General features: G+C 42.6%; 2 protein-coding genes across 2 annotated transcripts in view; one reads left to right on the top strand and one right to left on the bottom strand.

The window, feature by feature from the left end:
* Nucleotides 1–3,718: 3,718 nt before the first annotated feature.
* On the top strand, nucleotides 3,719–6,201 carry LOC139550168 (Krueppel-like factor 2). The gene is made up of 3 exons (XM_071360856.1): nucleotides 3,719–4,078; nucleotides 4,204–5,197; nucleotides 5,361–6,201. The coding sequence occupies exons 1-3, from the start codon at nucleotides 4,010–4,012 to the stop codon at nucleotides 5,534–5,536; spliced, it is 1,239 nt and encodes a 412-aa protein (XP_071216957.1). The 5' UTR covers nucleotides 3,719–4,009; the 3' UTR covers nucleotides 5,537–6,201.
* Nucleotides 6,202–7,233: 1,032 nt separating this feature from the next.
* Nucleotides 7,234–13,780, bottom strand: part of LOC139550186 (epidermal growth factor receptor substrate 15-like 1) — a 63,760-nt gene continuing 57,213 nt past the window's right edge. The window contains exon 23 of the mRNA XM_071360888.1: nucleotides 7,234–9,325. Within this exon, the coding sequence (XP_071216989.1) occupies nucleotides 9,315–9,325 (11 nt within the window). The 3' untranslated portion in view covers nucleotides 7,234–9,314. The remainder of the gene's footprint in view (nucleotides 9,326–13,780) is intronic.

Raw genomic sequence — 13,780 nt, forward strand, 5'->3', positions numbered from 1 at the left:
TCTCCCGTTCAGAGAGTCGTTTGTCTCCCGTTCAGAGAGTCGTTTGTCTCCCGTTCAGAGAGCCGCTTGTCTCCCGTTCAGAGAGTCGTTTGTCTCCCGTTCAGAGAGCCGCTTGTCTCCCGCTCAGAGAGCCGTTTGTCTCCCGTTCAGAGAGCCGTTTGTCTCCCGTTCAGAGAGCCGTTTGTCTCCCGTTCAGAGAGCCGTTTGTCTCCCGTTCAGAGAGCCTTTTGTCTCCCGCACAGAGAGCCATTTGTCTCCCGCTCAGAGAGCCGTTTGTCTCCCGTTCAGAGAGTCGTTTGTCTCCCGTTCAGAGAGCCGTTTGTCTCCCGCTCAGAGAGCCGTTTGTCTCCCGCTCAGAGAGTCGTTTGTCTCCCGTTCAGAGAGCCGTTTGTCTCCCATCCCAAATGGTACCCACTCCCTATTCCATTACTGTTGAAAAGAGCCCATACCGCTCTGGTCACAAGAAGTGCACTATGTAGGGAATAGGGTGGAATTTGCAACGGAGATGTCTGATTCACACTCTGAGAGAAGGTGGTCCGACAGCAGAACACTCTCATTGGTGGTTGGTCGGGAAGAAGTGGTGGTGTGAGAGTTAGGGCCACGGGTCAGGTGGTCACACACATGCTCACACACGCACACACACACGCACACACACACACGCTCACACACACACTTCCTCTTCCTTTCCAGGACTACTGGAACTCTGTAGGATGACACACGTTCCACAGAACAGACTCCAGCACAACAAAGAAAGTTCACTTTGACCTTCTGGCAAGCCGTAAAGCTGTTCAGAGAGATTGTATAATACCCGAGCACATTTTTATACATTATAATGTTTGAATTAATTATATAATGTAAATGTTATCAATGGATTTTTTGGTAGAATGAGCTTAATTCCAGATGCCATCCCTATCAGTTTAGGGAACTGGTAACATCAAAGTTTTACTTTATGTTGCTCTTATGCCTGTGTAGTAACATTGTAATAACAATATTATTACAAAGTATAATATTATTATTATTATTACAAAGTAATTAGCTATTGCAATGACAGTTAGCCCAAACATGTACAATCAATGCATAGGCTATGTGTCAGTTGGGCCTAACTGATTATTTATGAGATAATATTATGATTATGTAATCATGTCCTTCACGAGGCAATAGCATGAGCTAGATACTCATTTAGATTCTGCATTTTATTTTCTACAATAACATGAGCGAGATACTAATTTAGATTCTGCATTTTATTTTCTACAATAACATGGAGTGTGTGTGTCACAATAACAAGATATCTGAGATAAGAATGAGTGATAAGTATGGCTGTTGCAATAGGACGACTCATTAGACTAGTCTATTGCTCTTAAAAGCAGAATAGGCTTGGTGTTAGACTTCTGGTTACAAAACACAGGGAAACAAAACAATTTACCTTGTACAAGGTAAGGTAGGGTCAGGTAAGGTAGGGTAGAGTAAGGTAGGGTAAGGTAGGGTAGAGTAGGGTAAGGTAAGGTAGGGTAGCGTAGGGTAAGGTAGGGTAGGGTAAGGTAGAGTAGAGTAGAGTAGGGTAGAGTAGGGTAGGGTAAGGTAGAGCGGGAGGTAGGGTAAGGTAGGGTAAGGTAAGGTAAGGTAAGGTAGGGTAGGGTAGGGTAGGTAAGGTAAGGTAAGGTAGGGTAGGGTAGGGTAGGTAGGGTAGGGTAAGGTAAGGTAGGGTAGGTAGGGTAAGGTAAGGTAGCGTCAGATAAGGTATGGTAAGGAAGGTAAGGTAAGGTAGGGTAGGGTAGGTAAAGTAGGTTAGGATAAGGTAAGGTATGGTAAGGTAGGTAAGGTAAGGTAGGGTATGGTATGGTAAGGTAGGGGAAGGTAAGGTAGGGGAAGGTAAGGTAGGGTAAGGTAGGGTAAGGTAAGGTAAGGTAGGGTCAGGTAGGGTAGGGTAGGGTAAGGTAGGGTAAGGTAGGGTAGGGTAAGGTAAGGTAAGGTAAGGTAAGGTAAGGTAAGGTAGGGTAAGGTAAGGTAAGGTAAGGTAAGGTAGGGTATGGTAAGGTAAGGTAAGGTAAGGTAAGGTAGGGTAAGGTAGGGTAAGGTAAGGTAGGGTCAGGTAAGGTAAGGTAGGATCAGGTAAGGTAGGGTAAACGTCATCAACCCCATCAACATTCCAACCACCGTTTGTTATTTACACCTGAATAGGATCGCTCATAGGAGAGTTAGATCATGTTAACATCACGTGTCTAAAAGCAGTTAAAATCTGTGAAAACATCAGTGAAAACATCAGTGAAAACAACTGTGAAAACAACTGTGAAAACAGGTGAAAACATCAGTGAAAACATCAGTGAAAACAACTGTGAAAACATCTGTGAAAACATCTGTGATAACAACTGTGAAAACAACTGTAAAAACATCTGTGAAAACAACTGTGAAAACAACTGTGAAAACATCTGTGAAAACAACTGTGAAAACAACTGTGAAAACAACTGTAAAAACATCTGTGAAAACAACTGTGAAAACAACTGTGAAAACATCTGTGAAAACATCTGTGAAAACATCTGTGAAAACATCTGTGATAACAACTGTGAAAACAACTGTAAAAACAACTGTGAAAACAACTGTGAAAACAACTGTGAAAACATCTGTGAAAACAACTGTGAAAACATCTGTGAAAACAACTGTGAAAACAACTGTGATAACAACTGTGAAAACAACTGTGAAAACAACTGTGAAAACAACTGTAAAAACAACTGTGAAAACAACTGTGAAAACATCTGCGAAAACATCAGTGAAAACAACTGAAAACATCAGTGATAACAACTGTGAAAACAACTGTGATAACAACTGTGAAAACAACTGTGATAACAACTGTGAAAACAACTGTGAAAATAACTGTGAAAACAACTGTAAAAACAACTGTGAAAACAACTGTGAAAATAACTGTGAAAACATCAGTGATAACAACTGTGAAAACAACTGTGAAAACAACTGTGAAAACAACTGTAAAAACAACTGTGAAAACAACTGTGAAAACATCTGCGAAAACATCAGTGAAAACAACTGAAAACATCAGTGATAACAACTGTGAAAACAACTGTGATAACAACTGTGAAAACAACTGTGAAAATAACTGTGAAAACAACTGTGAAAATAACTGTGAAAACAACTGTAAAAACAACTGTGAAAACAACTGTGAAAACAACTGTGAAAACAGTTTCCAAGCGCCTGGTATAGTTGCATTTAGACACGCATGCTGAGGGGACAATAGTCTTCTAGTAGGGTTAAACAGGTTTAAGATAAATTAGCTCACTGAGCACGGAAACTTTCAATAGTCCTACAATAAATTAGATGTAAACATGTTTAACATGTAATAAGATATCTAATGTAGCATCGTTACATATATGTTCTGAATGTTTATCTCTATCCCAAACCCTATTTTAAATATTTGTTTAATAGTAATTCAAGGTTCAGTGTAAATTGTGAGTTGAATTTAGATTTAAATTATTGACAAAGTACAACTAAATTGTAAGAAATTAAATGGGCTAATCAAACATTTGGCCTTTTCTCAGATGTAACTTAATTCCTTTGGCCACATTATGTACGTGTAATGATGACATATTGTATGTTTTTGACAAGTACGCGCCACGCTCGCACTCCCTCCGCCTCCAGGTGGGTTGGTCTATCAATCGCCCGCGTGGAGGGAGGTTCCCCAATGCTTTATAGGCTCGGCTGAACAGCGGAGTGGAGAGAGACAGAGAGAGACAGAGCGGAGTAACTTAGCTCACCGGAGGACAGCTTTATATACCGGAGCTAAATTTACCATCATCCTGAACGTATTTCCTCGCTGGCGCACAATTGGTCCAGCTACTCGGCTACCATATTTATAAGCTTGGACGACCTACTGCTTGGCTGGTATCTTTCAAGCGCAGCTTTGGAACAGTTAGATAGAACTGTGGAAGGTGTGCTCAAAAGGGCACTCACTCACTGAATCAACTTTGACAAGAAACAAATAAGCATTTATTGTATCTTTTAAATGGCTTTATCCGGTGTGATTTTGCCACCCATCTCGACATTCGCAAACCAAACCAAAAGTTTAGAAGATGTAAGTACAGACCTCAAACTTGTATGATCATGTGTGTGTTTCGGTGTCGCCTTCTGCTTGGAGATTCACCTCTGTGTGTATTGTGTCATATATCTAATGTCTTTTTTTCCTATTGGTTGTTGCAGAGGTGGAAAAGCGACATGGACAAACCGATGTCTTCCAACTGCTCCATGCTTGATATGGTACAGAACATGGACTGTCGGAGCATCGAAAGGACAGACGACGAAGATCTGAGTAACTATTTAGATTTGGACTTCATTCTGGCAAACACCACTGGATCAGACAGCATGCCTACCGCTGCGCTGGGAGCAGGTGTAGCGTTGTATAACATGCCCTCGGTGGATTATCCAGGCAACCTGTTCACCACCGGGAGCCCTATGCCATCCTACCCGTCCAGCGAGCATAGCTCCCCGCCTCCCCCCTACAGCACCAGCCTGATGGCGGAGCTTCTCAGGTCCGACGGAGAGAACAACTACGGAGTCGATATTACGCGTAATACCTATAGCGTCCAAGGACGGTTTTATGTCAACTCTGCACTTATTCCCATCAGACAGGACATTATTGATAACATCAAAGTGGAGCCGTCCATGGACGGTTATGGACCAGTTATGAGCATGGGCCCCCAGAGCTGTACAAAAATCAAGCAAGAGGGAAACGTGTCGTGCATGATGTCCTTTGAGCAGCCGAGAGTAGCCGTCTCTCCGCGGACAGCCAGTAACATGACGCCACCGCTCAGCCCCAACGACCAGGGGAGCTCCGAGTGCCACCAGCAGGTACCGATGTGTCACTCCATGAGCTTTCCACAGAACTACCACTCCTCCGCGACGTACACACACCAACGCCCCGGTGCGCCTCCAGCCGCACAGATGCAGCTTGGACCATACCAAGGCGCTCACCAGTTCGGCATGTACGAGGAGGGACTGAGCATGCAGCCGAACACACAGAGGGTACTGCTGACGCCCCCGTCCTCTCCGCTGGAACTGCTGGAGACCAAGCCCAAGAGAGGTCGCCGCACCTGGCCGCGGAAGCGCACGGCTACGCACACCTGCACATTCGCTGGGTGCGGTAAGACTTACACCAAGAGTTCACATCTGAAGGCGCATCACAGAACGCACACTGGTAAGGAATATATATCGTAGTGTTTTGTTGATGAATTACGCAACATTACGTCTAACATTGGGCATATATGCTATTACACAGCCGTATACATATAGTTGCTTGACTGTTGACGTTATCCCAACGGAAACTTATGCTGACGTTTCTCTCTTCTTTGTCTCTGCAGGTGAAAAGCCATACCATTGCAGTTGGGACGGTTGCGGCTGGAAATTCGCTCGCTCCGACGAACTGACACGGCATTTCCGCAAACACACCGGTCACCGGCCCTTCCAGTGCCACCTGTGCGAGCGCGCATTCTCCCGGTCCGACCACCTTGCGCTTCACATGAAGCGACACATGTGAATGTGATGTACACGACTTGGAGTGATGATGGGTTGTTATTAAAGGGAGGACCTTCAGGCCTATTTTGTTTATCTGTTTTTTATATTTAAGATGTTTTACAACGTTTTAATTTTTTTACAAATATTTTTTAAATATGTATATTGATAAATGTTTTGTGTGATTTATTTTCTAGTAATGTAGCTGGTACTACCTTGGTTATTGTTATATTAAAGCTTTAGAAACGCTTGGTAGGGTGTTTGGTTGTATGTGGGGCTGGCCCTGCATTTCTTCTCTGTCCTTGGAAAGAGGGCTGTGTTCAAAACAAAAGTGTCTTTCTTTTATTCTACCTGTAAAAGTGTCCACTGCAGAACTAGAAGGGCACCAAAATAACACACGTTTACATAGTCTGCTATTAGTGAAATACGTTTTGTTATTGAAAACTGCCTCAATGATTTGAACGGCCCAAATACTGTAGCTTACCTTACCCTCAACTGTTTTCTGTTCTCATGGAAATCTTTTGGATGAAATTGTGTGGTATGATTTTGGGTGCAAAAAGATGGGTCCAGACTCATTGTACACTACCAGGGCTAGATGTCTTGTGTGTCCTTATTTTTGACTGAAGTCTGTATCCATTTTATACTGTAAATGGTGTATTTATTGTAAATATTAAAATACATTGAAATATATTATTGATTTTGTATTTCATTCTTGACTGATATCACGATGTGTGCAATGATGCATTTAGTCCGATAGTCAGCAGACATCTTCCTTGTTTTGAGAAAGTTGTTCAGACATTGTACTTGTTTAATAAACCACATCCAGCCCTAAATATGGGCTTTATATTTACACTGTAGATGGATGTAGTAGGACAGACCTAAAATCCTACATACAATCTATCACACAGTTCATTAGACTATAAGCGTATACACACTGCTACTCTATACACCTCTTCTCAACCTCAAAGACTTGGTTAAATTGAAACAATGTCTGCCAGCTGTTACTCTGACAAGGCCAGTATCTTTTTGTGGGTTCAGCCTATAAATACAAAACATATTTTCATAATTAGATGTTGACTGGGCTGGGGAGATGTCTGGAAGGGACAGGGGGACACAGCAGTCCCAAATAGCACTGTCTTTATTCTCTTATTTGGTGGACTACTTTTGTTATGTTATGGAATAGGGCTCCATATCTCCGAGGGCTAAATTACACATGGACGTCGGAGGTCCTTACATTCACCCGAAATGATACACACTCCTTCAAAACATATTACCTGAGCTGCTAACTGATCACGCCTCCCATTAGAAGTGACACTACTCTGTCGCTGAAAGAGACAGGCTAGACAGGTAGGAGCAGGCAGCTGCACTTGGTACCTCTCACTCAATATCTGCATCTAGCTACACTGCATTGACTATTGGTCCATTTGAGAGGATTTGACCATTTGCAGAGGAAAAAGGTTAATCACAGATTTCAGTTCAAGAGGAGGAGAAAAGAGGAGAGAGATGAGAGAGGGAGAGATGAGAGGAGAAAGGAGAGAGGAGAGGAGAAAGAGGAGGTAGAGGAGAAATAGGAGAGAGGGAGAGGAGAAAAGAGGAGAGAGATGAGAGAGGGAGAGAGGAGAGAGGAGAAAGAGGAGAGAGGAGAAAAGAGGAGAGGAGAAAAGAGGGAAAGAAGTGAAAAGAGGTAGAGAGTGTTTCTCTTTGAAACAAGACACCAACCACTTCCTGGAATGTTACATGACGTTTTATTTATATTCAAAGATATACACAGGATTACAATTATTTCTACCTTGAAGGAATATTTATAATCATATATACCGTTACACATGAAATTAGCCATTTTGGTTGTGGATAAGTAAGACAGACATCATTGTGGACATTACTTCTTAATGCATCTCAGTGTGACCAATACAATACTCCTTCAGGTCAACACTGGAGAATGAGCTGCAGCACAGAGTTCCTTGAATATACACACAGACACTGTGTATGTGGCCCAAATGGCACCCTATTCCCTATATAGTGCACTACTTTTAATCAGGGGCCCCCATAGGGAATAGGGGTGCAATTTGAGACAACCATAGGAGGTCATAAACACACATTGTATGTGCCAAACAACCCATATCATCAGTGAATTACAAGGCATTAGGATAGCACATCCTTGCGCCAGGTAGTGGCCAGGATCAAACTGAGTTATTATTGAGCGTGGTGCTTATGAGTGTAACAAGAAATTGTCTTCTGAAAATGAATTAAATATAAAAGATACATAGTAATTCTAATGCCCTAGTTGAATAAATCAATAACAGCCGAAACACTTCAAAATCAACCCACTAAATGCATTATAGAGTTTAGCATTAAGAGATTACAACAAAAATACAATCTAAATGTTGACAGTGAGAGGTGAAAGGTCAACCCCCCCCCCCCCTCATATCCTTTAAGGCAGGAGAGTTTTTGAATTTGTCATTCTTCTGTTGTGGTGGAAGGCAATAAAAGTAGAGAACCCAGAGACAAGAAAATAACAAAGAATATCGGTATTTCCATCATCTAAACATTTCCTTACCAAAAAGAGACTTTCACCAGAAATCAGGAACACAAGCACACTCACTGACAGAGAAAGAGTACGCTATAACTTTAGACTTTTAGCATGAATGTTTTGAAGCAGTTCTTTAAGGGTATATTATACAGTTATAACAGCGCGTTGTACAGATACTTCATAAACCGTAAGTGCATGACTTTTCCCCTATATAAATAATAAAAATTAAATAAAATGTTAAAATCTTGGCTATTTCCTCACAACAAACGATGAAGAAAAAAACAAAGTTAAGCACCCAGAGTCTCCCCATAGAAGAACTACGGGGTCTCCTAGAGTCAGAACGACCCCTGACCTTAGCCAAGTCAGAGGTAAGTCACTCTTGATTTAGGCTGTCAGGTCAGTCAAGTCGGACTAAAGTCGGGCTAAAAAAAGGAGCTGAGCTGTAGCTGATTTTAGTTGTGATGCAGCTAACTGGAATGAACCATTGAGGCTGACGATGACTAAGAGGTTAAAGAGGCTTTGGTAGGTTAGTGTTGATAAAGTCCGGCTTCAGTGGAGCTGGATCGGTAGAGGGGCTGCCATCCCATCCTCAAGTCCTAGGCCCAATCCCAAATCCACCCCTAAACCCTACACCATATGCACTTGTAGAGATCGGAGAGGATTTGATCGGTATAAGCAGTATAGTGAAACTTCCACCTAGCCTATCAGAGAGCACGCTGGAGCTATTGCCAGATTACTTACACCTGTCAAATCCTCTCAGATTAGCACAGGGTTTAGGGGCCGATTCGGGCACAGGGTTTAGGGGCCGATTTGGGCACAGGGTTTAGGAGATGATTGGGCCACAGTCTAGAGGGGCTGTTGTCAGAACGTCACAGAGCCGAAGCGGGAGGCTGTTGTCAGGGTGAAGTTGTAGTTGTCGTTAGGGTGTACTCTGGTTTATATTGGGGGGTGTATAAGCGTTGTAGTCTAGTCTGAAGACACACTGTCCCTCAGGCTCTAGTCAGACGGTAGTATTTGGGCTGTTAAGGAACTGTTGCTCGTGGTGAAGCTGTATGTTGTGCTGTACTGTATGATATCAGTCAGTTGCATTGTTTCATTCAGCTTGTAACAGGACTGTGGTTATTGTCGTGAGTCTAATAGGGTTTTTAGTTTTCATCCTTGCTGAGGGCGATGGCCAGGTCCGGGTCCTTCTGTTCCTGTGGGCGGAGTCTCCTCAGTCTCTCCTGTTCCTGTGGGCGGAGTCTTCCTCTTCGCCCACGCCAGCTGCTCTGACTCACTTCCTGACTACAGGAAGGTAGAGGGACAAGTTACACACTGGATACAAGGGGAGAGATACCCACAGACACCTGAAGCCCACGTGTCAAAGGGTCTCATACTCAACTTTTACATTTGGAGACAATAGTGAGCGACAAAAACATTTGAGATCAAATGATGGTTTTTGAACTCAGAAGTTGAATTTGAGTAAATATGAACAAAAAAATTAAACAGTGAGTTCCAACTGTGGTAAAACCAGCTCATGGTGATTTATTTAATTAATGCTGATTGATAAAATATTGAATTCTTCAAATCAGTGAGGAAAGAAATAATAATAAATGATACATTTCAGAGGATTTCTGGTGCTACCAACTGTAACGTACCTCCATTTCCTATTCAGTGTGTAAAGACACCTTTATAGAAGATGTTAATAGTGATCACCAATCAGAGTGCTCATCCCTTCAGGATGTTAATAGTGACCACCAATCAGAGTGCTCATCCCTTCAGGATGTCAATAGTGACCACCAATCAGAGTGCTCATCCCTTCAGGATGTCAATAGTGATCACCAATCAGAGTGCTCATCCCTTCAAGATGTTAATAGTGACCACCAATCAGAGTGCTCATCCCTTCAGGATGTCAATAGTGATCACCAATCAGAGTGCCCATCCATTCAGGATGTTAATAGTGATCACCAATCAGAGTGCTCATCCATTCAGGATGTTAATAGTGATCACCAATCAGAGTGCTCATCCCTTCAGGATGTCAATAGTGATCACCAATCAGAGTGCTCATCCATTCAGGATGTTAATAGTGATCACCAATCAGAGTGCTCATCCCTTCAGGATGTTAATAGTGATCACCAATCAGAGTGCTCATCCCTTCAGGATGTCAATAGTGATCACCAATCAGAGTGCTCATCCATTCAGGATGTCAATAGTGATCACCAATCAGAGTGCTCATCCATTCAGGATGTTAATAGTGATCACCAATCAGAGTGCTCATCCATTCAGGATGTCAATAGTGATCACCAATCAGAGTGCTCATCCATTCAGGATGTCAATAGTGATCACCAATCAGAGTGCTCATCCATTCAGGATGTTAATAGTGATCACCAATCAGAGCGCTCATCCATTCAGGATGTTAATAGTGATCACCAATCAGAGTGCTCATCCATTCAGGATGTTAATAGTGATCACCAATCAGAGTGCTGATCCATTCAGGATGTCAATAGTGATCACCAATCAGAATGCTCATCCATTCAGGATGTTAATAGTGATCACCAATCAGAGTGCTCATCCCTTCAGGATGTTAATAGTGATCACCAATCAGAGTGCTCATCCCTTCAGGATGTTAATAGTGATCACCAATCAGAGTGCTCATCCATTCAGGATGTCAATAGTGACCACCAATCAGCGCTCATCCATTCAGGATGTCAATAGTGATCACCAATCAGTGTGCTCATCCCTTCAGGATGTTAATAGTGATCACCAATCAGTGTGCTGATCCATTCAGGATGTCAATAGTGATCACCAATCAGAATGCTCATCCATTCAGGATGTTAATAGTGATCACCAATCAGAGTGCTCATCCCTTCAGGATGTTAATAGTGATCACCAATCAGAGTGCTCATCCCTTCAGGATGTTAATAGTGATCACCAATCAGAGTGCTCATCCATTCAGGATGTCAATAGTGACCACCAATCAGCGCTCATCCATTCAGGATGTCAATAGTGATCACCAATCAGTGTGCTCATCCCTTCAGGATGTTAATAGTGATCACCAATCAGTGTGCTCATCCATTCAGGATGTTAATAGTGATCACCAATCAGAATGCTCATCCCTTCAGGATGTCAATAGTGATCACCAATCAGAGTGCTCATCCATTCAGGATGTTAATAGTGATCACCAATCAGTGCGCTGATCCATTCAGGATGTCAATAGTGATCACCAATCAGAGTGCTCATCCATTCAGGATGTTAATAGTGATCACCAATCAGAGTGCTCATCCATTCAGGATGTCAATAGTGATCACCAATCAGTGTGCTCATCCATTCAGGATGTCAATAGTGATCACCAATCAGAGTGCTCATCCATTCAGGATGTTAATAGTGATCACCAATCAGAGTGCTCATCCATTTAGAGAGTGGAATTTAGAAAAGGTTCTTTGTATGCAAAGAATTCCATTTGATCATCACACCCTTCTCTAGTAACCTTACCGTGACACTTTCCAGTCCTGGGAGAAAAACACATTACAATACAACGCTAAACATACAAATGATTTAAAAAATAACAAGCACCTACGCAAATAACGCAGGGCAGATCTCACACACACAACACACACACACACACACACACACACACACACACACACACACACACACACACACACACACACACACACACACACACACACACACACACACACACACACACACACACACACACACACACACACACACACACACACACACACACACACACACACACACACACACACACACACACACACACACACACGTTGGCACCAGGACCTAGGTAAACAGTATCAACAAAAAAAGGTAGTAGAATGCAACAAGAAACGCTAAAGAAAATGCAAAACATCAGATGTACCAGACAGCGTGGAGACTAAAAAACAGAGATTCTGACAAGACTACTTACTGTACGTCTTGACAGAGAGTCACACGGTACGATGCGCAAGCAGAACACCGACTGAGGGAGCGAAAGCCACCACAGAACTATTACACAATAGATGATTGACATTTGTGTCGCGTTGAACTTTATGAACAATCAACCGTGCTCTAGACACGTTTTTTATTTGATTTTTAAGTTTGTTTAGCCAGATGTCAGAGACGTCGCAGGAACAGCTAGCAACCAGCCTCCTATTGCTCGACGACGCAATAGGGGAGAGACTGGCAGGGTTGGGGTCAATTCCAATTCAATTCAGAAAGTAAAACAACTTTCAAATCCTAAACTTTCCGCATTGAAAAGTATTGATGAGAATTGGAATTTCAAGTGTCCTTCAGTGAATTATCTGGAATTTGAGCCTAAAACTGGAGACTGGCGACTAGAGGAGGAACAGGAACTGATAATTTAAACAAGACGAAGGCGGGTATTCTGATGTCTGCTGAGCTTTCTCAAGAGGTTTCCTCGTCAACACCAGGGTACAGGTGATCCCATTGTTACATTCTCAAGAGGTTTCCTCGTCAACACCAGGGTACAGGTGATCCCATTGGTACATTCACATCATCTCTTGGATGGTGAAAGGTTGCATAGCAACAGCTACTCCATCTTCGAGGTGCTGAATGATTTGCAGAAGAAAACAACAACTTGAATTCTGCTCTAGATGTTCTGAGATGACCACTACAAGCAGGAAGCAGAAAGGAGCAACGGCAGAGACTGGACAGTAGGAGAACCATTGAGCTCAAACTTACAGAACAAAACCCTCTAGAAGTAGCTTTGCTGGAGAGGAAGGAAGAGCAAAACTATATTTTCTGCTGCCAAGTGAATCTCCAAAGGTGTTTTGAATTTGCAAAGGGTCCCTTGGCTTTACCAAAGTACTAGCACCGTCACCACCCAACCCAAGTCATGAGATAACTCTTGACAGGTTTGAAGAAGTCAAAGCAATACAGGAATGTTGCTGTAAAGAGTACAGATCCTACATACAGGAATGTTGCTGTACAGAGTACAGATCCTACATACAGGAATGTTGCTGTACAGAGTACAGATCCTACATACAGGAATGTTGCTGTACAGAGTACAGATCCTACATACAGGAATGTTGCTGTACAGAGTACAGATCCTACATACAGGAATGTTGATGTACAGAATACAGATCCTACATACAGGAATGTTGCTGTACAGAGTACAGATCCTACATACAGGAATGTTGCTGTACAGAGTACAGATCCTACATACAGGAATGTTGCTGTACAGAGTACAGATCCTACATACAGGAATGTTGCTGTACAGAGTACAGATCCTACATACAGGAATGTTGCTGTACAGAGTACAGATCCTACATACAGGAATGTTGCTGTACAGAGTACAGATCCTACATACAGGAATGTTGCTGTACAGAGTACAGATCCTACATACAGGAATGTTGCTGTACAGAGTACAGATCCTACATACAGGAATGTTGCTGTACAGAGTACAGATCCTACATACAGGAATGTTGCTGTACAGAGTACAGATCCTACATACAGGAATGTTGCTGTACAGAGTACAGATCCTACATACAGGAATGTTGCTGTACAGAGTACAGATCCTACATACAGGAATGTTGCTGTACAGAGTACAGATCCTACATACAGGAATGTTGCTGTACAGAGTACAGATCCTACATACAGGAATGTTGCTGTACAGAGTACAGATCCTACATACAGGAATGTTGCTGTACAGAGTACAGATCCTACATACAGGAATGTTGCTGTAAAGAGTACAGATCCTACATACAGGAATGTTGCTGTACAGAGTACAGATCC

Source organism: Salvelinus alpinus, chromosome 23, assembly GCF_045679555.1.
Source record: "Salvelinus alpinus chromosome 23, SLU_Salpinus.1, whole genome shotgun sequence".
NCBI lineage: Eukaryota > Metazoa > Chordata > Actinopteri > Salmoniformes > Salmonidae > Salvelinus > Salvelinus alpinus.

Excerpts from the sequence above, each read along its gene's own strand:
- LOC139550168 (XM_071360856.1), top strand. The coding sequence starts at position 4,010 with ATGGCTTTATCCGGTGTGATTTTGCCACCCATCTCGACATTCGCAAAC. Across the intron at positions 4,079-4,203 it reads AAACCAAAAGTTTAGAAGAT|AGGTGGAAAAGCGACATGGA; the intron begins GTAAGTACAGAC and ends TGGTTGTTGCAG. Across the intron at positions 5,198-5,360 it reads GCATCACAGAACGCACACTG|GTGAAAAGCCATACCATTGC; the intron begins GTAAGGAATATA and ends TTGTCTCTGCAG.